This window comes from Phalacrocorax carbo, chromosome 2 (genome assembly GCF_963921805.1).
Source record: "Phalacrocorax carbo chromosome 2, bPhaCar2.1, whole genome shotgun sequence".
Classification (NCBI taxonomy): domain Eukaryota; kingdom Metazoa; phylum Chordata; class Aves; order Suliformes; family Phalacrocoracidae; genus Phalacrocorax; species Phalacrocorax carbo.
Genome location: NC_087514.1, coordinates 58,311,327 through 58,336,919, shown reverse-complemented (window position 1 = coordinate 58,336,919; position 25,593 = coordinate 58,311,327). Strand labels below are relative to the sequence as shown.

Genomic DNA, 25,593 nt, shown 5'->3' with positions numbered 1-25,593 from the left:
CTATGTGTGTAAATTTTAAACTTCACTGGCTAAAGTGATTTCTGTCCCCATGCCTTCTGCAGTATTGCTTAGCATTTCTATTCCAGAAAGTAGAATTGCAGGTAGCAGTAGGAAATTACAACAGATTTTTCATATGAACCCTCACTATCAAGCAAAGAGGGAATGAAAGCCTTCAGAGAAGTCAGACAACATGTGACCCCAGAAGGAGGTTTAATAGTAGAGAACCCATTAACTAACACCTTTTTTTCTGTAAACAGCAGATTGGGAATTGGTATTTACCAGTGGAAGCAGTGTCCTTTACTCCCACTCTTGACTTGTGCTTCTTGAACACCTGCAGCAAGTGGATTTTGACCTCGGTGTATTTTACCTACAGGCCTACCTGTCTAGTGTGCAGATTTAATTTAAAGATTTAAAACATTTAAGGCAGAGGGACAAGAATCTAAAAATGTCATGTGTTAGATTCAGCTGTTGCACATCGTCCTGATGTATAAAGCTTAGTAATGAGCTTTTATCACATCTCAAAGTAAGTTGATGCTGTAATTAATTTACCCTACTATTAAATTGGGTCACTTTTATTTTTAACCAACTTCATCCAGCATCACCTGAGCTTTTGGATCTCAGTATCATCTTTTGTTTGACTGCAAAACTTTTAATTGTTCAATGCCTTTTCTTCCTAGAAAAGTTCTTAAGCTGTGATCCCTACCTCCTTGGAATAAGCTGAAGAGATGGGATTTATTATCCTACTATAAAGCAGGTTTTCCTCAAGTAAGATTGTTATAATAGCTCTTTCCTGCACCTCCTCTAGTTTTCAAGAACGTAGGGTTGGATTAAAATCATCACATGTTATCACAGGCAAAAACTTTGTGTCCCAGAACCTGATCCAGATGGTTAGGAACAATTTCCAGCCTAAATGTTTTCATGGCTGAATTTATGCCCATTTGTTCTTGTGTTTTTCAGGTGTAACAGTTACCCTTCCTTACTGCTGTTACTCTTACTTGCCCATTGCTTTTTTGTGTAGTAATGATATAAACATCAGTGAGGGAGGAGTGAAAACAAGTTAATAATTAACTGGCAGGTGTTTAATTTAGGTAAAAAAATTAGGGAGTGTTTCTAAATATATGAAGATACAATTCTGGACCCTTGTTTTTGATACCATCTTAAATGTATAGACCCCAGGACTGGATGTAGTCCTGCAGCTGTGATCTCACTGATGGGAACTGATAGATGAAGTCGTCATTGTGCGGGACTTTGCCTAACGTTGTGGACCCCTCTGTTCTTCTTTTAGCTCTGCTTTTGCTGTCGAACGAGGAGGTTTTCTTTCTTTACCTGGTCTTACACTTGTCAGTTCTGTAAGAGGTAAATATTTAATATCTGTTAATAAACGAGTACTGTTTCAGAGGGGAAGACGCTGCTTTATATGATAGAAACCCCCAAATGTTTCTGCTGCATACTGCTCATTTTTGTTTCTGTAAGAGTCAAAGTTTTAAAAAAAAAAGATGCAAAACCAGATCCTTCCTGAGTGACAGAATTGCTTCCTTGGGCTGAAACTCTAGGCTGAAAGTGAGAGAAACACCCATTTGTTCTTTTGTGCTCATGGGAGAGTGAGATGGAATTTATTCAGACACCCCAGTCAAACCTTCCATGATCTCTGTTGCTGCGGAAAACATTTCAGAGCAATTTACCTTTTGGATTCTTTATGGAGTATTGGTGGGTGGAGAAGGCAAAACGAATAATTTGCAGGCAAAATGAAAAATTTTAAGTTGAACAGTGAGACAAGAAGTCTGGAGATGTATGGAATCACTAATTTATTGTGTCACTTACCAAAGGAGGTTTCGTTAGAGGAAAAACAGCTATTTCTTTTTTTTTTTTTTTTTTTTTTTACCATGTTTAATTTTAGCTGTAGTTCTTGTTTAGCGTTTCACCTTGCTTTTGGCTTCATGTTCTGCTTGAAGTTATTGCGCTGAAGAAGCTTTAAAAATAAATAAATATCTGTTTAAGGGCAGGATGGGGGGGGATTCTAACTCCTGAAAACATTTATCCCTTTTTTTTTTATTTAAATGTAATTTTGCCTAATGAAATGATTCATGCTCTTGCTTTCTTACACAGGCCTGTATGCTCACAGTGTTGCAAAAAAGTAAGTAAATAAACTTAGGGGTTTTTAGGGGTTTAGGATTATAGCTTTCTGAAAAGCTATAATCTTTGTAACGATACTGCATGCTCCTGCTGTTCTCACAACAGATGCGGTTGCCATCAAAGCCATATTCTACCCTCCCCATCTTCTCACTGGGACCTTCAACCTTGCAAAGAGGAGAGAGTTTTATGAGGCCAGAGAAACCCTCCACCAGTCACCACCGGTCGCTGCGGAGCATGTCCAGGTGAGAAACAACCCTACCTCACGTGTGTCTATTGGAAATGCTTCCTAACCGTTTCCTCTTGAGTTATCAGTCATTAATTACTGTCTGCCTCTTTTGTAGTTGTTAACGTTTCTAAGGCTTGTAGTAACTCTTCTGAAGCCTGAAACCTATGTCTCTGCCACTCGTTGCTTTGATTTACAGAAACAGCAATACTAACAGCATGTCTTAAACCTTTTTCACATTACAGGTAAAAAATAGTATGAGTCTGGGACAACGGTATTTGTGTAGCACCTCCGCAAAAATATCCCGAGCATGTCTCTCTCTGGTGTGAATAGACCCTCCAGGATAAACCTCTCAGGCTAGAGTCACTCACTGAAGGGGAATTCAGTGATGTCTTACACAGATCTATCTCCCCGTCCCGCCCCTAATTTTTCTATGGTATAAAGCCTCTGCATAAGTCACCAGTGCTGTGATGCTGTGCCACATTAGCCAAACACATCATCTACTTACGGTTACTAGTAAGGTTGTTTTTGTCAAAGTAAATGTTACGCGTGCCCTCAGGTGGTGACCCTGCAGTCTTGCCGAGCCAGGCAGAAGCTGTCCCGTCCAGTGTTTGGTCTCCTGGAGTCATTGTCGGGACAGGAGAAAGGAAGATTTGAATCAAGACTGTTCTGATGTGCTGTTTCCCGAAGGTGTCCCTTGGGGCCCGCTGCCATGCTGTTAAATAATGTGACAGGCCCTGCTCTCTTGCCTTTCAGGTTGACCTCAAGGTCCAAATCTGTGGATAAGTCACATGAAGAGTTTCCCAAAGAGTTAATGGAGGACTGGAGCACGATGGAGGTGTGCGTGGACTGCAAGAAGTTTATTTCAGAAATCATCAATTCAAGCCGACGCAGCCTATCTCTGGCCAACAAGCGGGCCAGGTTAAAAAGGAAAACGCAGTCCTTCTACATGTCGTCGCCGGGAACCTCTGAATACTGCCCCTCTGAAAGGACTATCAATGAGATCTGAGCCTTGTGCCTTTTTCTTTGCTTTCGTCTTCATGAGGTCATCATCCATGAGCAAGGTCACTGAAACTGGATTACCATTCCGTTGCTTCGTTTCACTTGACTGGCTTGAACTTGCATTAGATCACAGGATTTCCTACTCCAATGGTTCCCGGAGACACAGAACGCTACGCTTAGGTCTGTGCAGAACGATACACGATGGGTCAGCTGCTCACACTGGAAGAAAATCAATAGTTTGAAATTGTTGCCTCTTTCGTATGTGTGCGTTGAAACTAGAAAGCCTTTTCTTGCTTTCAGTCTTTTTTTTAACCATGCTTTGAATCATTTTTTTCAGGAGATGAGCTGAAAACATACATTTAATGGAGAACCAAATCTAACAAAGTGTCAGCACAGTAGCAAAACAGTGAGTCACGTTGGCATTACCACCTTGTAATGCTCGCGTCCTAGTTGTCACAGCAGAGGGTCGTATCGCACGCCAGACACTGAGTGCGAGCGACTGTGGTCAAAACCATCTTTCTTTGAACTGTTTCGGTTCCTCTGAGATCAGGGTTCAGCACGGGACTTGGCAACATCTGCGTCCTAGGGCAAAGTACGCGACGGAGCTGTTCGCCCAGGTGGTTGGCCATTCCCCTGAGCTGCTGTGCTTCTTAAGCCTTAGTGTACTTCTGAGTGTCTCCTGAGCAGGTTTTAGTAGTTTATTTTCTATCTTGAATGTATGATGATGACTACTAGTAGCCGTGAACTTTAGTATTAGACAGAGTTGTACAGTTTATGGGGAGGATGGGAAATAAGGGAGGCGTCGAATTTTAACCGAATACCTGTAAAGTTGTTCTCACAGTTGCTCAGAGAAAACGGTGGGTAAGGTGTACATTTGTATTATAATGGAGCACACAAATACTGCTATGGTTATGTCTGACAGCACATCTGCTGATAGCCCCATTTTTTCTGGGGTTTATAACTTGGCTGTAAAAATTTGTGTTCTGCTGAAATTTGGGACAGTGCGGTCTCAGATTGGGAGCAATCTCTCTCTTTTTATCTTTTACCTTTTTTCTATCTTTTCCCCCTTTTAATTTACTCATGGGAGAGTGCTAGACTGGTTGTTCAGAAGTTCCAACAATGTTACAACATTAACTGACATCTCATGCTTTTTTGCACTTTTTTTTTAATATTCAAAATACTTTTTTTAAAATTCAAGCATAGCCAGAGTTTAGCCAATAATTTGGGGCCAGATCATTTTGGTGTTTAAAAACAAGCTAACATAGCCAAGTTATTGATACTTGAAAATCAACTACTGTAACTTTTTCATAAATTTTTTAATACCCTGAGGCATATTTAATATCTATATAGCAGTGTATTATAGAATGTTGTAGCAGAAGAGTTTCAGATCTATTTATTAACATTTCTATACTTCGGATTAATGAGAGATACCTCAGAACTGCTCCAAAGTAGCTGGGACTGGATTTCTGTAACATGATTTTAAAGATGTATTAAGCAAAACAGATTCTCCGGTTCAAATCCGGTGCATTGAGGAGCCCGAGGGAAGGCAGACTGCCCCGCCAGCCCTCGTAGGGCACAGCACGGAGGCCGCGGGGCACCAGGGGGTCGGCTCCCACGCAGTAGCTGGGCTCCAGTGCCACTGTGGGCTGCCTCCTGCCACCCAGGGGAGCAAGGCTTCCCCTTCAGAGCGTATTTGCTTGTTAAGTTGCAGCCTTCGGAGCAGCCGCTCATAGCATATCTTTTAAGTTGATTTGAGAAGCACATGCAAAAGTCCCCTTAAACCTTCCCAGGGACTCATCCATCTTTATTTTTCTTCAAACACCCCCTTGCAAAATGAGAATTTTTGCCTACACAGGGCTTATTGAAGTAATGTTTTTAAATTTTTCTGAACCAATGTGAACAGGAAAAGCAGGGCCCAAGGCTAACTCTCCCTGTTAGCTGTCACGGCCCTCTTCTCGGGGTACCTCTGGAAAAGTGTCTTGCATGTTAAAGCATGTATCGGCATGAGATAAGGATGTAGGATTGCAGGAGGTGAGCAGCACAGACAGGCTGATTTGAAAGGTCTGCTGTTGCTGGAAGGGTCGCCTGATCTCAGTCACATCAGCACTTTTTCTTGTTTCTGTGCCAAAACCAGGCGGTGTGTTTGCTGCACAGTGCATCAGGAAAACTAGACTGGAAGAAATGCATGAAATCTCACTTTGCATCTCCCCTGTTGTTGTTATAATTTTCCCCTGGAAATGCCCCAGACACACGTTACAATCACTCAATCCTCTGCTTGCAGTCGTCTTCCCCAGCATCCTCAGGCCACTGAGGTGCAGGGTATCCATCACATTTATTTTCCCCTTTGAGAGGGATTTAGGTCATTGCAGAGCAGGCAGGATCAAGGACTAAGTAAACCCTGAGTGTGTGAAGGAGAATAAGTCCCTCACGGCATGCCTGTGCCCCCCTCCACCTTGGCAGTGTCCGGGGCAGCTCTGAGGAAGCAGGGGAGCCTCACGATCCAGCCTTTGCCTTCCCGGGGTGCCCAGCAGCCCTTGCTTGGGCCGGGCTCTGCTGCACCAGGCAGGGTGCAAACACCAAATGATGATGCGGTGGTAGTACATCCGGCTCCATGTTGCTCACGCAGAGCTGCCATGGGGCAGGGCCCTGGATCACTTCCTTTTTCCCTGGAGAAAACCCTCCAGGCTGCTGACACGTGCTGTGGCAGCTCCAGAAAAAGTGGTGCGGAGGGCTGCCTCCCGCCTCCCGTCCCATCCCTTCCCCTCTGCCACAGTTGCTCCACGTTACCCTGGCATTTCATTCTGCAAAGGAAAAAGCAGCAGGTTGGTTTGTCACGCAAAGCCTGAAGGAGCTCAGCTCGCTGGTTGCCTGGATCTCTGCGGAGTGGGCTATTTTTAGCTTTCCGTCTCGCTGCTTGCGCTAGCATCCCAAATCCACGGCAGCCATTTGCCTGCGTACCCCGCGGTGCTGCCCAGCATGTCCTAGTTACGGTCTGAACTTCACGTTAGCATCAGAGGATGAAATCAGAAGCTTGTAAATATGTGTAATATATTTATTAATATTTAGGAAGTCTCCATCAATCATGCAGCGGGAATTGACTTTCCCTTGATGTTTTAAAAAGGAAATGAGTCTTATTTATATGTGTGTTGGCTATTATCTTTATTAGAGTTAATGCTTTCAACCCCCTAATACAGTTTGCACTCCATAGGCATTTTAGAGTGAAAAGAATGCGGGACTAGCACAGTGAGCTCCCTTCCATGAATTTTAAAAACCTTTTCATTTTTTTTAGCTTTATTAATATGCCCAAGGTCTGTTTAAATATATCGTAGGAGACCCAAGGAGTTAAAAATGCCACCAGCAGCATCAGTCTTGTTGTTCTTGCATGTGAACCCAGCTGTGGAGAATTCAAAACCAGCTCTGCCCGATGCACCAATGGAGGAAGCAAGCAGGCCTTTGCTGCGGCTCTCAAACCTGACCTGTCAAATGTTCGTGGTGACAATAGTGCTTTGGGGGGTTGCTGGTTTTTCCCCCTTCCCCGTTACTTCCTTTATAGAGGGAGGGGTGCTACCTGGTGAAAATAAAATGCCTTTCCGTTATAGCCCTTGTCTGTGTTAATTATTCACGTGGAAGCAGCTGAAAAGGTTCTGTCTCTCCTTTTTCATGCTTTTATAGTTTTGTAAGATCAGTCGGACGTTTCTTACAGCAAAGAATTGTTAATGAAAATTACTGGGTAACACCAAACGCCGGCTGGGCTGCACGAAGGGACGGAAACATGTCAAAGTACTCTTAGAATAGCAATAAAGCTGCTTGTGTAACCCCGGTGCTGTGCCTGGCTCCCAGTCCTCCAACTCCCTCCGTTACCAACGCGTCGCTCCCCCCCAGCGCTGACAGCCTGTGGCCAAGGCGCGCTTGCCCCACACGCAGCGCGGGCTTTGGAGATCTCTGTCCCTCATCTTCGGGAGAGGAACGCTGGCAGTCTTTTGGAGAGGGTTTTGAATTATTCTTTTTAGTTTTTAAACCAGAAGCGGCGAGAACGTTTTTATCACAACTATTACATTGTTTTCCCTTCTCTTTCAAGCTCTCCTTTTTCCCCAGGCAAGTTCAGCATCGGCTTCCATGGTTAGTCACTGGCTGCACGCTGTATGGTTTAAAACTAACTTAAAAGCTCCCAGTTTTAGACTCCTGATTGCTGCCTTCATGCTTTACCTCATGCAGCAGCTCTGTACGTCTTTTAGGAATGTCTTTCTTACAAGCTCAGTCTCATCCGTGAAACAGTGACAGCACACAGGCATGAGGGAAGGGTGCTGCGACTGTATGCTCTGGTGCTACGGCATATGGATTATGTTCATGTTACCATAAAATTTTTTAGTATTTCCATGTTGATAACTTGGAGCTGCTCTGGTTTATTTCTTCTTCTTTTTGTATGTATGTATCTTCAGGCCAATCTGAGAATGTTTATGAATATTGATTCCAGCTATAAAGACCTGTTTTGTTGTCTCTGTCTCGTTTTTACTGCTGTGTTTCAGATTTTTTGGGTACCTGAAATTGACTATTCGCCAAAATCTCCTGGTAGGAGAACAACCAGAGAGGGGCGTTAGCTCAGCCTGATGTGATACTCAAAGACGCAGAACCCCTTTCCTGACACATAAGCCTAAGTTCACGAGCGTTGTCCTCACGGCAGCTCGACTGAGTCCAGCGCCGCAGTCCCTTCCCGCGGGGGGAGCCGGTGCCAGACATCGTGTAGGAGGGGTGGGCGCTGAGCGGCACCCATGGGCTCTGGCAGCCCCGAGCAGAGCGAGCCCACGGCCGTCCCCACGTTCTTGGCTTGACATTGGAAAATGCCAGAGCTGCTCTTGTTGCTTAGTTTACCTGGCACAAGCTGTGAGCCTTTCTGTGCCCCAGGGTCCCCTTCTGCAAAAAACAGGGAGTATAGCGTGGTTACAGCTGCTTAAAGAATTTTGAGAGGTGCTGATAAAGGTGAGTGCTCAGTGTTGGAGCTGATAGGATCCTGCACTGCAAGTTCCCATCAGCTTCTGCTGCTTGAAAGCAATTAACACCACTTCCAGGTGCACCGAGTTCCAGATCCTTGAAACGTTGCAACACTCTGACAAGCAAAGATCTGTGAATGAGTTTTACTACAGTGGTTTGCACTCAACGAATGTTTGCAGGGCCTAATCAGGAGGCAAAGCTAAATAATTATGAACTAGACACAGTAAATTTTATGTGCTGCTTTATTTGCACTAAACTGCAATTCAGTAACTTCTCAGCTGCTGCTCTGGCCAGGCTGCTTCGCGGGGCAGTGCCCGGCTGACACGAGCATCAGATACGGGGGCAGCCTGGGCTCCGCATCCTGAAGCAACGACAGAAGCCGCTGCAGCCTGCAGAGGTCAGCGAGATGGGTTTTGTAGAGCAGCACTAGAGGAAGCCATTTGGAATAGACCTTTCTATGGCTAATAAAAGAATACATGTCTATGCAGTCTTTCAAGGTGCCAGGCTGCTTTAATGTAGAGTCGCAGCTGGAGAAGACCTGTTTATTAACCCATTTAATGAAAAAAACCCTGCAAGTGCAAAAAGGTGAGCATCTGGTATGAAAAAACCCTCATCCTCGGTGCCTCCCATGCAGTCACAGCATTTACATAAAGCTACCGGTCCTCCCTGCTTTTCCTCAGCCAGAGTCATGTTGGTGCTTAACAGCGGGAGCCAGCAAAGCTTCGGCCTTTGCAGGACAGGCCGTAGGCCAAACATGGCAGCGTGGGAGTGTTAAACTGGATTTCAGGGGCTGCTAAACCTAGAATTAAAGGCCATGGGCATGAATGGAAGCAACTTCTGGTGGAACTAAACACCAGTTAAGTTGATGTGTCTGTACAGAGGCCATGTTCTCATGGCCCAGCCTATAGGCCCGGAGGCCAAGGCCCAGCGTTGGCTGAGACACTGAAGATGGGCACGTGTCTGCTGCAGGGACAGGTGGTTACGTTACCCATGGATTAGAAAGCAAAATGCGATACAGCGGGGAGCGTGTTTGAACTGTGCTTTTGTTAAAGCTGCTTCCCCCTCCCTTAATAAAGTCAAAAAAAAAGGAGATCCCAAACAGGAGATGTACTTTTTGGAGATGAACGGGCCCAAAGCAGAGACACTTCCGCCTTCTCTCGCTTCTGGGCTGTCACTGCACAGGTACCGTCTGCGTGGCTTCAGGTACACCCGGGGCCTCAGCTCTAACAGAGGAAGACAATAGAATCAGCTGTGTGATTCCATGTTACGTGGTACTGAAATGCAATTGCTTGTTTATGCGTTACTAATCTTAAAAAGTCTTTAAACGTGTGCCACGCTTGCTTGGTCGGGTAGAGCCCTGAACCTTTGCTGCTGCACATTTTGACAAGGTTAGAAACAAAATTACAGAAGAGTGAAAAGGGGAGGTTTGTACCAGCAGGGCCCCGAATTAGGAGCCCCTGCGGATCATTCTACCTGCTGGTGCCTTCTAATAAAATGAGAGTCGCACCTCCGTCACCTCAGCTGTAGAAAAAAGAAGAGAGGAGTTGTGCTTCACAAAATACGCCTTTTCATTGAACAAATTGATAGCGAAAGCATGACCTGCCTCTTGGAGCTGCGATTAAAAGGCTAGTCCATAACCTGCACGATTCCAGGTGGTGGCAAGTAGCCTTGGTGGGGTAAGAAGGTAGTTTATTAGATAAATGCAACATTTATTAGATAATAATATTGACTTGTAAATGAGGTTTTATTTACAAATCAAGGCTGATTGTTTGAGATGACTCCTGCTTTACTGCAGAGCGAAGCAGCTGCCAGACCCACATGGTGTTACCAGTGCAGGCACCAAGGTCACCTGCAGAGCTTCTGCCCAGTAGGTGGGCAACTTCCAGCGAGCTCCAGGGAGGCCGGTACCGGGCCCTGCTGCTTACCCAGCACAGGCTAAGGCAAATAGTTTTTCTGTGGCTTTTCTGCAGTTTTTCTCTGAAAACCAACAGCCCAGTTGATATTACAGCAGTTACACCCAGAAGTGGTTTGGTTTGTTGTTTGTTGTTTTTTTTTAAACTGAGGGTGTCATTTATTTAAGATAGCACCTCAGTGTACACAGACACTTCACAGAGTCCTGCCCGTCACAGCTTACAGTCTAGGAAGATACAAGAACAGGAAGGTGTTGCCCACTGCTCCACCTGAAGAGTTAAATGAAAAGCGTCACATCAAGGAATGTCACGTCATCTTACGCAGCATTACAGCATCACATGCACCAGGGCCAGATAAGTGCTATACATCAATTCCCGACACGTGCCACGTGCTGCAGGTCAGCGCCTTTGCTTGTGTTAAGCAAGTCTTGCAGGAATGCTGTAACTTGCACCAGGCTTGCCCAGCTTCCCAACAAACATGACCCTTCCTGCCATTGCACCTGCTGACCTCTTCCCTCGCGGCTCCTCCCGCGACACCAGCCCTCCCCAGCTCCAGCCTTCCACAGCAGGCGCGTGCAATGCTGCTGTGGTTACTGGGCAGCCACACTCCTGACCAGCCTGGAGACCCGCTACACTGGCACTACCATCTTAAAACCAAACCACCTCCCTACAGCCACACACTCCCCCACACCCTTTCCCTTGACTTGCAGCCTAAGGCCCAGACACACCGCACCACAAGCCTCTGTGGCTCGAACAGCAGCAGTAAACAACCCCCCTCCCCCAACACACAAAACTCTCTTAGTTCTATTTTCAACTCTCAAAGTGCAGAGTTCTTATTCAAAATGGCACTTGCTACCCATTAATCAGCATGTGCTGAGCTTTCTTCTGTTTGGTCCCCAGTGCCTCAAGATCCTCCCAAGTTAATGAGCATTGACTTAATGCCATTTCTGCTTTATAAATTTTTTTCCTCCTACAAAGCTGGCTGTTTCTGCACCAATCCAAAAAGCTACACCCTACCCCGCTCCCACAAGCAGCCTGGCACTCTCCCTTATGCGCAGCTTTCTGTCTCTGACAGACACCTCAGTCAATGCACATTACATAAAACCGACTTTAAAAAATATTTTTGGCCATTTCCAGTAAATAAAGATGGGGGAGTTTCCCCAGGGAAGGACCAAGATAAGCAATTCCAAAGGAAGGTGTTTTTTGCCCCAAGGGTCAACTCAGCCCATAACAGCGGCAGAAGAGGAGTGGGGAACAGTGTGCTTCAAAAGCAGTGGCTGAACATACAGCTAGAGTTCCCATCGGATCCCGTGGTGAGGAGGCACATGGCCAAAGGAGAAGGGTGGGAGCCCCATGTGCAAACAAGATGGGCAGAAAGCAGAAGAGTCAAAGTGTCCAGGAAAGCTTCTGGGAAATTAAGAACTGCTTCAGCTGCAAAACACTGGAGCCTACTTGGTCCCAGCGCAACCACTGCCTGTAAGGTCTTTTGTACACACTGGCAAAATGAGCAACCGCAGGAAGAGCAGTAAGGCCAGAGGTGCAGGAGTGTCACCAACACCGAAAAGAGTGAGAAGCAGCAGCACTGTCTGGCAGCAGAGAGAGGCAGCTGGGTGCCAGAACTGGCCTCTGGAAGAAATTAGCCTTTTTCTACTACCCAAAGCTTCCTTGCTCCAATTTAGCCCAGAGAAAAGCAGGAGAGGACTAAGCACAAGCAGGCAGGGTGCTGATCCGTAGCAAGTGGGGCAGCAGACAGGTGGGAAAGCGAAGCATCCAGCTGTAGAGTGCCCAAGTAGCATCAAATGTGGAGAGGAACCAGCCCAAAACCAGTGGGGAATGAAGCAATGGAGATGCTGCAACAGAAGCAGATGAGGATTTGTTTCTGGAAGAAGGGAATGAAGGGCAAAGAACGTAATCCAGAGAACTGATGCATAACTGGCACTGACCCTGCGAGTTTGGCCGTAGGCAGAACATAGGAGCCTGTGGTGACCTTTCTGGGACACCAGCTAGTGCTGGGAGGTGCTGTACAGAAGTCAGTCAGCTGTAAGGCAACACTAAGCAATTATTTCAAATTTGATGCAAGAAGCAGCTTTAGACAATTCTTCCAAACAGAAGCAGTACTTGAATCTCTCCAAAGACTTTTCTACCTGCCCTGTGACAATTCCCATCTCACACACACACACACACACACACACGTTTACTAGTCTTTTCCTTTTGTATGCAGAGCTCTGCCACAGCTGTACCCCCCTTCCTAGCAGAACACCACCAGGAGCTAGAACATCTTCTGCACTCCGTACCCAGGAAAAGTGGTATCACGCCCCTGAGAAGCACACCAGCTGGCCGGCACCAAAGCTAGCCAGCCTGTTGTCTGCAAAGGAGCTGCTATCAGCCTTTAAGCTCTAAGTTTGTGTTCCAAAATAAGAAAGGCTTTAGGTCCATATAAAAAGAGCAATGTAAATATTAGGTACATATTTAATTGCTGTCAACTATATGTATTTTTTTAATTACATTTATTTATCAGGATCATGTAATTTAGGGAGACTACAGTTACACCCAAATTAATGTTCGCTTTCAAGCTAACCAGAACACAAACGCTGACTTTTCCCTTAAGCAACAGACATTTTAAAAATTACCAGATCAAAACAGTGACCAACATTTTACTCTTCTACTTTTTTACAAGTAACTCATGCTCTTTTTAACAGCTTCCTAAACACATGCTCACCGCTTGAACGAGTATTTCACTTTGTGTGGACACCAAAAAAATAAGTTAAAATGCCCTAACAGAGGGCTGTCTAAGAAACGGATACCATACCTGGACCAAATATGAAAATTTTGTGAACATCACCAGACAAGGCTAGGACCGTTACCAATACATATTTATGCACATTTCAGAGGAAGCACTTTCTACAGTTACTGGAGTATTCTTCCAGATAATGAGAAGCATTTAAAATGATCCTACAACCATTTTGTACCAATATGGAAAAGTGTTAAAAAAACTGAGTTACACTGGTAGGCAGTAGTTAGTAGAAAGCACTCAAAAAGGAGAGTCCATTTGCTTCTCTTGTACTCGTTTTCTCCATTCAGAGCACAAAAAGTCCGCGTTCATGAAACCTTACCATTTGGATTTCAAATTTCCCGCTTATTTCTCATTTCAACTCTTCTGGTTATTGCGTCGGTCTCTCCCTCAGTTAAGACATGATGTGAAGAACAAGGACCAGTGGACGAGCAAAGCCTCTTCATTCAAGTGGCCTACAAGTACCCTTCTTAGAGATAAGTAAGAGAAGTATTTTCCAGCACCTTCCAGGAATTACTACTCCTCTCCTCACAGGGAGGGGAGGAACTAGGGCAAGTTAATAAATATGAAAATAAATTATACCCTTCTCCCCACCAAAAAACTGGTTTAGGCTATTAACATCAATAGAAACGTTATCTTTGCTTGGATACAAACATCTAAGAAGTAAAGTGTCTGTGTGTCATGTTCAGGCAGCACATTTAAACAACATAAAAGAAGCTCCTACCACTCAAGTTTTAGCTTTTTGGGATGATCCTCTAGATAGGTATCTGATTCTACAGTATCACGTTCTGACTCATGTCATTCCCTTTAAATGGTCATAAGACACTATCAGATTATAAACCAGGAGATTCAGTGCTCTTGTACCCATCGGCCCTTTACAGAACAAATGTTCGCATGGTAAACCCTTAATGCCACACATGCGTTCTTCTCAAGTTTGAGTACGAAAAACCGAGGAGTAAATGTAACATACTCTCTACCTTTGTTATAAAAGGCACATTTAGGCAGTTTTAAATGTGCTAAATGTTTTGTTTCCAGTGTTAAAAATAAAGTGTTTAAATGAAAAGAGCATCTGCAGGAGGTCAATTTAATCTTCACTAGGCAACGGGAGCTGCTGTGGAGATGACAGATGAGGTTACTTTTCTGCTGATCCAATATTCTCATAAATATATAAAACCTCTGCAGATCAGCCTTGGAAGGGAGATGTACAAAGCAGTCTGCAGAATAAAACTTTTCCGTCAGTTACTTGGTATTTTTGGTGTTAGTTTTCTGTTGACGCTGCTGCCATGGCTGGTTTCATGCCCTCGCGTGTTGACTTCAGCTCCTCCAGTTCTGTGTTTAGTTTGCTGATCACCCACTCCAGGGCATCCCGACCCTGCCAGGAAAACACTGGAATTTAGGATCAGAACCAAAACACCACCACTGCTCATGTTTCTATAGTTTTTCCTCTGTCAGACACAAGACTTGTTTTAAAATTAATGTCATGCCCTGCATAGTTTGATACCAGATTATACTGGTAATTTCTTAGCATGTCCTTATGGAAACTTCACTGCAAAGGCATTTGCGTAACCCATAAGCAAAAAGTAAACTCAGTATTGGTGTGAGCTCCCAGTAGCGCACCTAGCCAAAAAGCCCAATTCAGCAGTTAAGCTCCCTTACGTAAGAGTATTGCTGGTTTTACTGTTTGCTGCTCCCAGCACCCAAAGATTATCAGCAAATTTATGGCAAAGTCCAGATACTGTTCGCGGATGCATTAACCAAGTTATAGGGACAGTTTTTGAGAAGATCCAGGATGAAGAAAGATGGTCCTCCAGGTGCTCTCTGAAGTAGCAACTAACGGATTTGATAGCTAGCAAGAGTTCAGAGATGGACTTGCACTGATTTCTATATTCATGCATAGCAACTTTTTGGCATATAGAACAGACTAACTGAGAGACTAGAGGTGCACATTTTATATCGAGGTATGGTCTTTCTCTGTTGAATTCTCAGAATGGGAGTGCCTCAAAGCCAGGCACTGGCAGCCAAGTAAGAGCTGGGGAATCCAGCGAAATAAGCACGTCAAAAACCTTTTACCTTAAGAACACCCTGTAGCAGCTGCACCCCAATGACCACAAAATGAGCATGCAGCCAGGTGCACAACAAAGCCAAGAAAACAAAGAGAAGCACTTTAACTAAACAAGAGTGCAAGATTTTAAAGCTCCACAATCTCAGAATGACAGCTCTTGCCAAAACAAGCAGATGGGATCAGACCAGGAAAACACCTGGCCTTTTTTCACTTAAAGAGAAGCCAAGAGACATTCACCGCTATTGCGCTACTTGGCCCTGGCCAAGTCTAGAGGAGTTCTGGAGATAAAAGGTCTGACCCTAAAAAGTCTGAAGTCTTCAGGAGAGCCAGTGTCAGTGTTCAAGCCCTTTGCAGAGATCGAGGAAAAGGGGGGGAACAGCCCTACACACGCGCGCACACACACACACACAGAGATGTTCTGAACTCTGATGTACTATTTTTGATGCATGCATTATAGGTGATAAAGTGAACAAAAACCTCTTAAAGTGTCCAGAACCTGCTGATGTCCTTTATAAACCACTAAGCATGAACAAGAATCTGCATAAACAGCTTTGAAAACCTAAAAAAATCATAAAATTCAAAACAATGCCCACACATACTCTTGAAGAATTTTTCTGAAGGCTAGAAACATTACTCGGGAATGATATTAAAAGCCTAGTTCCCGGCTACAAAGTGTAACATATTAAAAGAAATCAAGTTTTGCTTTGAATAAGAGGGTATTTCTCTCAAGACCCTCACTAAGTTCAGTGAAGGGCTGACTCTGTTTCTCTTCAGGTTTTTCATATCACAGGGACTCACAGAATAAACACTAATTCCTATGTCTGCACTGGCAGGCAGTCCTTAACCTGAGAAACATTATCCACTTATCACAACAAAGACAACAAAGTGTTCAACTCTCGGCCAGAGCTCAGTAAGAGGGATTCAGCCCTATCCAGAATTACCTCACAAAAGAGTATATTTAACTTAGTTCAAGATATGCCTTTAAAAAATACTGACAATAATCAAGAAAACATTATTTAAATGGTCTAGTTTAAGTATGGGTTGCTGAAAAAAGTCGGTAGAAGAACATGATTTAGCTTCTGAGTTCCTTCCATTTGAGCACCAAATCGACTACGCTTCAGCAGGTGATAACTTCCACCATCTCTACATCCTGCACAAGACCTGCGAACACCAGCAAACCGTGGATAAAAGCACCCAGACAGGATTAGGCTACTGCATAGCAACAAGTTGTAACTAGCCATGGATTAGCTAAGTAGAGTGCTCCCTAAGGAACAAAGTGGGGGGGAGAGAGGGGGAATCATCTTTCAGTAAGCATGCATTTGGATATTTAAAAGTCAGGTTGAAATGTCCTCTCTTAGGTGACACCGGCACAGAGAACTGAGTAAGACAGCAATGGGTTAGATGTTATATTTGTCTCACTGCACAAAGAAGACTTATCATAAAGTCAAACACCTTTAACATAGAAAATGCTCAGTAGAAAAATACTGAGATTCTTTCCAGGACCTGACTATGAAACAACCAGGTCATAGTGTTTTAGCTGATATACCTGTTGATAAGATAAAATAAAGAAAAAAAATCCATGACGTTCAACTGGAGCACAAAGATATTTCTTTCAGCTTTTGAGACTACGTAGGTCTGCACGTTTCCTTAGACCTGCATACGCTACATGCTGTACTTTGCAGCTAAGAATAAACTCGCAATATTGGCAAGGAAGATTTCAGGAACATTCTGCACAGGAAATTAAGTTACAAAATCTTAACCAGATGCAAAGCCTGCAAGTACTGCAGAACTACCCAGTTACAGAAAAAAAAAAGATCTGACAGAGGATTGTCTATAAAGTTTCATACTGTACAACAAATTCCATAGTAAGTCATTAAGCAAGCACATTCATAATCAAGCATGCATATTATATTAGTCTTTATTGCATAGGTTACCAGGATGACATGTCTGGCAGACCAAACTCCGCATATGAAGATTTGTTGGTAGAGCTTAAGTGACTGATAAATGCCGCCTTTGTGGTTGACATTTTCCAGAAAAACAGCCATAAAAGCTTAGTGGAATGAGAACGTAAAAGCAAACACTCATGGCAGACACTGATCTCAAAGTAAGCAGTGTAATAAAACCCCTACATTCTTAACTAGGAGAAGCAGCATAATGGAATTTTTTCTTTTTTTAAGGAATCTTATTAGTTGAAGCATAAGCCAATACAGGAATGACGGAGGCAGGCTGCACTGACTAGTGGAATCAAAACAATCTGCACAGGGGTATCACAGATGCAAGAACACTCAGTTCTCTCAACCTTGAAGTCAGATTTTTTCATAGTCACATCGCTTAAGGGACACATCACTACCAAAATGAATAGAACTGCAAGACCAATGAAAACATGAACAGTCTGACATTCTGTCAGCTTCAAGCTTTATACAGATTTCCACAGAAGTTCACAGAAGGGCAACAACATTCCTCAGGCATAAGAAAAGCAAATACAATTGCACTATTCAAAAGATTAGTTCTGTTAGGCAATCTGTTTCAAGCAATCAATTTTTTATCCTAAGAGTCCAATTCTGTTTCATTTTTATAATGCCAATTCCAGTCATTAACCAATTTATTAATTTCTTCAGGTACCAGTTTTACATACTGAAATCACAGAAACCAGGACCAGATCAAGCACTTGGCAGAGGGACTCAGTCACATGCCTAATTATCCACAGTCATCATTCCACTTTCAAACCGTAAGCAACAACGTGTGGCACAAGACACAGCTGCAGCAAGTCGGTTGTCCAGTGGCATTAAGCACACGTTAACTGATCCAGTCTAGATCTGACCTACTCTCACTCTCTACAACTGCAGTGTAATGAACATGTTTGCCATTCCTGTATACAATGTATATAAAACATACATGCAGGTTAATTTATGAAATTCACAATACAACAATCCATGCACATATTTGCTAGAAAGCTGAAATGCTGTACCAAGAAGAAGAACGCTGGCATTACCACTAGGTTAGCACAAACTGTAGGTGCGGAGAACTGCTAGCTTAGAGCGCTTTCAGAATTTTGAATTATCCACTCAATAGCATCCCACCCCTGGAGTAACACAAAAAAGATTTACAACATATGGCAAATGGTTTTTCCATCGTCATTAAAAATAGTAATGCGTCATCTGCCACCTCTACCTCAGAGCAAAATCTCAATACTTCCTATTTCTTCAGAACGACAAAACATTTTCCAGCAACTCTGATGAACTTTAAGAGGGGTGCTAAAAGCAGAGAGGCACAGCACAGCGTGCGAGAAGAGCTAGTAATAGCGGAGTAGGTTACTGGCTAGCAAAGAAAGGGCTGGTGACAGCAAGTACAAATTCCTGCCAAGTTCAAAATCTCTCTTCAGTGAAACACATAGGACAAGAACGTCTCTTATTTGCAACGAGCTTGTGAGCCAGTGTGTTCCTTGAAAATGGCAGAACAGAAGAACAATCTTTAAAAGGAATCGAGCTCTCACACAGGCAGCGCCTGAAGAGGTACCAAGAAACACTTAAACAGTTTCTCCGAGTTCAATAGAGACATGCAAATGTGCCAGACGCCACAAGAGGAATTCAGCCAGCACTTTTAAGTGTGCCTAGTTGACCTGGCAATTCCAACCAGCTAGTGTTTTGCTGCCTCCCAGTCAGCCTGAAGTTTGGTTGTGAGCCAGGGTTTGGACCTCTCTTTCAAGAATACATGCCCTACACGGACTTCAAAATGGAAACTGGATCAGAATAGAATTATAATTTATCTGAAATACATTCCATTTATGACTTTCAAACAAATATAGAGAGCACTCAGCTAATTAAAGTTACTCTTTGGTGTCTAGAAACTACCCATCACTCCTTCCCCATCCCCTGATTTTAACCTGTATTCCTCTCATTTTTGGAGAAGGACACAGAGAGGAGGAAAAGGAGGCTTTCTTCTTTCTGACCTAGTTAGCCAATACCTCCCCTCAAGTTGCCTTACACTGCCTTGGTCAAGCAACACCCCTCCCAAGGACAGAGGGCTGTCCAAAGCACAGGGGCTCTGGCATAGGAGGAGTTACCTGGGCCAGATTCCCACTGTGCTGAACCTCTCCAGCAGTGCAGAGCACAAACTCAAACTTGAGGTGCGCTCATCCCACCACTAGGCACTGATGCCTGTGCTTCTCTAGCAACCCCATTGCTTTCCCACCTTCCCCGAAGGAGGATAGGACAACATGCCCAAGAATAAGCACTCCCGTAGCTCTGCCTGCGCCGAAGTACAGCTCCAGGGCTGCAAGCCAAGCAGAAAAAGCAAGCACGAGACAGTGGAGTCAGTGTAGTGTTACCTACAAAAGCCAACATAGTTTCATCTCTTCAAAGAATATGCCTCTGCTTACACTGCCTTACTGTCGACCAAAGGCAAGGAGACAGCTCAATAATGGACAGGAACTGGAACAACTGACAAAGCAGCAGAGAAAATATGCTAGCATTAACTGCTAAACCCAAATGATAAAGGCTGAAAAGGAAGTTATGTTCACTACTAGCACTAACTCCTGGAAATAGGAGGGTAGTGTTTAAAAGGTGCTTTGGGAAAAAAAAAAAACAACAAACCCAAACCCAAAAATAGGTATATGCTATGTGTAACTGTAGCATACACATAGAAGTTTGTTCATTCTGATGGGCGACTCTAGTTGAAAAACAAAGATTTAGTAGTGAAACCTTTTCATATTTTGGGAAATTATATTCTACTTGCTGAAGTCCTCTAAAAAAAATCAGTTGAAACTCTGGGTGCAAAGTGTGGAGAAATTAAATAGAGTATTCAGCACATATGACTGACAATTACTATTTCAACAAAAAGAAAGATGGGGGTAGGGCGAGAGAGGGAGAAGCCAAAATAAAAATGTACCTTTCTGGCATTAGAAGATATTGTGTTTGCCATTAAGCTTTCCAGATAACTGCTCAAGCTAATGCCTTTAACAGTAATAATTGCTTCTTGAGTTAGCACAGTTCTGTAGGAGGAAAAAGAAAAGTTAATACCTAAACAGAAGTGGACTAACATAATGTCTCCCATGCACAAAGAAGCACACAAATATCCTTACTTACTTTTCAGGGTTTTCAGGATGAGGTGTGTAAACCAGTCTCTCATCAACAGACACCAAGTTTGTGAGAGTAATCTTTTGAAAAGAAAAAAAGAGCTGAAATCCTCACTTCCCACCTTTCGTTTTTCTGTTATCAACAGCACTACTCAACAGCAAAACACTCAATTTAATGTCACAGAATATAAAACCCAGAACACAGCCAATAAAAAGACCTATAAAAGGTGATGCATCTTCTCCTATCCTAGATCTAATTATATCAACCTAAGTTCCTATTCACAGTACAAAGCACAAACAGCTTTCCATTTGTTTTCTCTGAATGTTGAGTCTTATCTTGATTTATGGCATGCAGTTCAGAGAGGCTGTTCAAGACCGAGACCACCATAACACTACTTGGAGTGCACAGAAAATTAATACTCAGGAAAGACAATGCCTCTGGTACAAAGACAAGGCTCTCCTACAGACAACTCCACCTTAAATCTGATAGTTACAAGTTCCCAGGATACCAAAATAGAGCATAATACTTCATTTGCATTTTGTGAAAAAAGGCATTTCAAATTAAAAGTTTTGCTGTAAATGGCAGTGTAATGTAGAACAAGTTATTAATCTAAAAGTCAGGCTACTTTACATGCATTCTGAGAAATAATCTTACATTAAAAACAGAATCGCAAATGTTTGATCCCAAAGTATTTAAAGTTTCCTATTTGTGGGAAGAAGGAGGGAAAAAATAAGATGTGGAAATTGCCGCCTCCTGGTGAAAGATGTAAACACAAATCTAATCGAAATGTTAAGAGCAAAATGTCTAATCTCCAGAACTAATTACCAGAAACTTCTTAAGCTACCACTCACATTAGTTGAGCAAAGCTCCATCTTTTTTTCCACTGGATCTACCACAGAATGTTCCTCAATGTAAGTCAGAGTTCTACTTGTTCCTAAAATCTGAAAGTGAAGAGATAAAAAAAAAATTAAAAGTGAAGTACTAAAGTAATAATTTAAAAAAGCCAAACTGACATTCATAAATGTCAAGTTCTTAGTGACCCCAAATAAATACAAAGTAATTCATGGATACCACAATGCTGTGATCAGTGGCAAGGCTACATCCCGGTAGGCCGTATCAGTCATATAGCACGGCACAGATCAGACTGGAAGGCATGTATAGACACACACACATACTACAGACATAGTAAAGCCTACAACGTATTTTTCCTACAAAGTACTCCACAGCTTATGCGATATTTGTGGATGATATTTCCTATAAATTAAGTTTTTACTTTGAATTCAGCTACAGTTTGGATGATGACATAAAAATGCATCACACCCCTAATAAACCATTAAGACTGCAAAAACATACCGCTTTTACAATATTTGGCAATCCCCACTCTGTGCTGAGAAGACGGTGACTATGCAGCCTCCCCTGATTATCCAGGCTTCTGTCGAGGACATCTACTCCTACCACACATGGATTCATTGGGTTAGGGTACTTTCTCATAGCAGCTTTGATCACTGTATCCCAGGGGTGCCTGTAAGAAGAGGTGACAACATTTGTAACTACTGCATACTTAATTGCAAGTATCCAGACAACACTAAATCAGGGATCTAGCTTGCGTAATATAGCACATGCTCTACACCTTCAGAGCTCCCAGAAGTCCCATCAGAATACAGCAATGCTTGGAAAGGCAATATGAAAAGTACTGACACACAAACAGAAAAAAAAATATTCCTTTCTACAGAGTGAAGAAAGGAATTGTTAACCCAAGCCTAACAGAAATGAGGGGAAGGGATAACAGTCACAAATTGCTACAAGTAACATTCCAATTAGCTGTGAAAAAACCCCACAATGATAGGGTAGCTGTCCACAGAGATTGTTGAACCTCGATTCATTTTAGAACTCAAACAGAAAATCAGCCTGACTTAACATTTAAGTTAGCCCTGCTTTGAGAAGAAGGAGGCTGGACTACACGACCTCCAGAAGTCCACGCCAACATAAAATCTTCTATAATTCTAAGCACACCAATATACACTCAATAAGAAATCATTAGCTTCTGTTTCTTCCTATAGCAACAAAGTGAAATTCAACTTAAAAAAAAATCAGGAAGTTCGAAATAAAGAAACAGATTTTTAGAAACCGTATCAGCTCACTGCCTTAAGTCTGCAAATGTACTACTGCTTCCAGCAGCTTGTTAGCATAAATTACATTTATGGATACTCTTCTCAATACAGAACTGTTTTTATGAAACAAGTTTTGATAATCTCAAACTTCTGGGATCAGAGCAGCCCCACTACCCAAGGCCAGGCCAGGCTGTCAACATGGCTCTTGTTGTAGGACTTCATATATCTTCTGAAATAGAGGCAGCTAGAAAAATCATGGACTTGATCCAATACAGAAATTCCATCCCTAAGCAATGATTTCTATATTCAGAATAACTGAGAGATCTGGAATAAAACGTTTATAACCTTTAAAGGTACCTTTAAAAATTCAACTATTGATACCTAACTTAGGAAGGTTCAGGGGTGCCAACTTGTACATAAGAGTTGCACTTAGGGGCCTAAATGGATCTGATTTTTAAGAACACTACTTTTAGTCTTAAAATAGACCAGTACAGAAGGGCATCAACAGTACACCACCACCAGAAGAAACAGAAGCTTGGAAAAATAAGTTCTTTTTCCAGCATGAAGAATAAGAAAAGATCTTTGAGCTTCATTGGTGCAAGCAGGAAAAACACAGCTTTCAATTCCTACTTAAGAAGGAGAGCTGGAGGACCACTCCATGTTATCCTCAGGAACTATATATCATAATCAACAGAAGATACACAAACTGAAAAGGTCAAATTTCTGTAAAGTGTCCTTGAGGGACTTTAAGAGTCAGAGATCTGATAAGGCACAACAGTATTTTATTAACCCCTGATCTGAACTACCTACACCCGCACACATTACATCATCAGATGGGGGCGTTCCAATGCAGATCTTAATGAGAAAATGCCAAGTAAAAATTGAGTTTGTGTCTGCCAGGTGACAGATATTAATCTCAAACCCGGGAGTTATACCATACACAAGCAGCCTTTACTAGCCTCTACCTGTCACTTCATATTAGAAGCTATCGCATGCTTATACCAGACTAATGTTGAAGTCGGACACCTAACACCTATGTCAGGGTTATGAATTCAGTTGTATTAATGTAAAGAAGTTTAAAACTGCACAACTGGGATATTTTGTAAATATTTTAAGAATTATCACCCCTGGTGCTCTTCAGATTTTGAGTATTTTAAGAGACCTGTAGCAGACAAGTTATCGGTGGCATTTTAAGAGCTGCACTAGAACTGCTGTGTCCTCTGTGTCAGCTCCCTGGTATGGCTTGAGCAAGCCTTACTGTACCTGTTGATACTTTTGCCTATTGTTACCTCTTTTACAAAAATAGAACTGGACGTCCAGAGCCATGTTCAAAATATGTCTAATACAGAAGAAGGACTGATGGTAAGAAAACTCACTCAGCTGTCATTGGCTGTCTGCTAGGCATCTCTGTAGAGTGTCTGACAGGTAAGGTGAAACACAGTTACTCTGCCCATACCTCTTGGAATCCATCATCGAGCGCGTCAGTAGTTTGGGATTTTTCTTTTCTTTTCTTGATAGCGTGAAAGTTTTTTTTCCCTTTAATGCTCCTTTATCACGCCATTACGCCGCCCAGCCAGCTCTACCACCGCCCTGCTCGGACGGCATTTCCCGCCGCAAGCGGCAGGAGGTGGGAGAAACCCTCACACCACGCAGGAAAAAGCTTAAGGCGACGGAGAACCGGCGAGGGAGAACCGGCGGCGGGGGGGGCGCTGATGCCCAGCCCCCCTCACCGGAGGACTTCACGCCGACAGAAGCCGGTGCCCACCCCTCCCCCCCTTCCCCCGGCTGCCGCGCGAGCCTTCGTGCCGGCAGAACCGGCCAGGAGCCGCCGCCGCCGCCAGCCTCCCTCCTGGGCCGCGCCCGCGGCGTTCCCCGTTTCCGCCCTCACCCTGTCAGGGCCCGGCAAGGCGCCGGAGCGGCGGCCCGCCCGCGCGCGCGGCCGGCGGAAGAAGCAGCGCCGCCGTTCAACGGCCGCGGGGCGCGCGCGGGAGGGTCCTGAGACCCTCAGCCCATCCTTCCCGCATCCCTTCCCCCCCCCCCACCCCGCGGCCCCTCACCCGAACACGTGCTCCGAGCTCCAGATCTTCATGGCCGCCCGACTCGGTCTCTCCTCGGTGCCGGCGGGGTGAGGCGGGCGGCGACTGACAGTCCTGTGCCGGCCGGCCGGCAGACGCCAGCAGCCGCTGGCAGTGGGAGGGAGGCGGAGCTCCGCCTGACGGCACAAGGGCGTGTCCCGCCGGCTCTTGCGTCACGCGCTGCCGTCACTCCCTCCCCGCCACTGGGGAACGGGGCAGGGCGCAGGCGCAGACGTCCCACCGGCGCCTGGTGAACGAGGTGCCCATCTCCCGGCTTGTAACAGATAAAGGTCGCCGAATTGCTTACGTTGGGGAGTTTTGCTTTGAACAGGCTAGCAATCGCGGACGTAATATACAGCCATGTGTTGGGTGCGCGTTGCTATGCCTAGGAGTGACGCGATCATAGAATCATTAAAGTTGGAAAAGACCTCTAGGATCACCAAGTCCAACTGCCACCGCAACACCCCCACACCTCCTGAACCATGTTCCCAGGTGCCACGTCTACACGTTTTTTGAACACCTCCAGGGATGGGGACTCCACCACCTCTCTGGGCAGCCCGTTCCAGTGCCTGACCACTCTTTCAGGGAAGAAATTTTTCCTACTATCCGATCTAAACCTCCCCTGGTGCAGCTTGAGGCCGTTTGCTCTCGTTCTGTTGCTTCTTATTTGGGAGAAGAGACCAACACCCACCTCACTACAACCGGCTTTCAGGCAGTTGTAGAGAGCGATAAGATCTCCCCTCAGCCTCCTCCAGACTAAACCACCCCGGGTTCCTCAGCCGCTACTCATAAGACTTGCTCTCCAGACCTTTCACCAGGGTGATGATGCCAAACGTCTTAATTGACCTAAAGGCCTTTACACAAAGTGATTTTACAGCGCCCGCATCGACATAAAATGTATTACGTAAGAAAAATTAAAAAAGGAAGGGGACAGGTTTTCTTATTTCCCACCAGACTCCATTGGGCGTTACGTCAGCAGCAACCGGCCCCTCAGGGCGCCGAAGCCCGCCCCTCCCCCCTCCCCCCCTCTCCCCTCCCCTCCCACAGGCCCAGCCTCACAGCCCGCCCTTCCTTGCGGCGCCAGCCGTGCCGGGCCCCCTGCAGGCCTTGCCTGGGCACGGGCAGCCACCGCCCCCCGGTAACGGCCGCCCTTCCCGCTCCGCCCCCGCGAGGGGCTCGGGGGTGAATGGGTTCGGGGGGTGACGGAGGTGGGCGTGGCCAG

General features: G+C 44.5%; 2 protein-coding genes across 6 annotated transcripts in view; one reads left to right on the top strand and one right to left on the bottom strand.

Annotated features, from left to right (window-relative positions):
• SPIRE1 (spire type actin nucleation factor 1) overlaps positions 1 to 7,859 on the top strand; it is a 132,174-nt gene extending 124,315 nt beyond the window's left edge. For 2 of the 3 annotated variants that reach the window (XM_064443032.1, XM_064443031.1), the window contains 4 exons: positions 1,286 to 1,356; positions 2,107 to 2,134; positions 2,239 to 2,375; positions 3,113 to 7,859. In XM_064443032.1, the coding sequence (XP_064299102.1) occupies positions 1,286 to 1,356; positions 2,107 to 2,134; positions 2,239 to 2,375; positions 3,113 to 3,365 (489 nt within the window). In that variant the 3' untranslated portion in view covers positions 3,366 to 7,859. Of the gene's footprint in view, positions 1 to 677; positions 766 to 1,285; positions 1,357 to 2,106; positions 2,135 to 2,238; positions 2,376 to 3,112 lie in introns of those variants that run through there. The other variant, XR_010371510.1, reaches the window with a different exon arrangement.
• A 2,213-nt stretch (positions 7,860 to 10,072) lies between these two features.
• On the bottom strand, positions 10,073 to 25,321 carry PRELID3A (PRELI domain containing 3A). Of its 3 annotated transcripts, XM_064443049.1 has the most exons (7): positions 24,354 to 25,321; positions 21,539 to 21,707; positions 21,037 to 21,126; positions 20,195 to 20,265; positions 19,998 to 20,100; positions 19,442 to 19,549; positions 10,073 to 14,420 (listed from the first exon to the last, which is right to left on the bottom strand). In XM_064443049.1, the coding sequence occupies exons 1-6, from the start codon at positions 24,383 to 24,385 to the stop codon at positions 19,466 to 19,468; spliced, it is 549 nt and encodes a 182-aa protein (XP_064299119.1). In that variant the 5' UTR covers positions 24,386 to 25,321; the 3' UTR covers positions 10,073 to 14,420; positions 19,442 to 19,465. The 3 variants fall into 3 exon arrangements, with proteins under 3 accessions (XP_064299119.1, XP_064299118.1, XP_064299120.1); XM_064443048.1 differs by lacking the exon at positions 19,442 to 19,549 and having other exon boundaries at positions 24,354 to 25,305; XM_064443050.1 differs by lacking the exons at positions 10,073 to 14,420; positions 19,442 to 19,549 and adding an exon at positions 18,079 to 18,192 and having other exon boundaries at positions 24,354 to 25,319.
• Between the last annotated feature and the right edge of the window lie 272 nt (positions 25,322 to 25,593).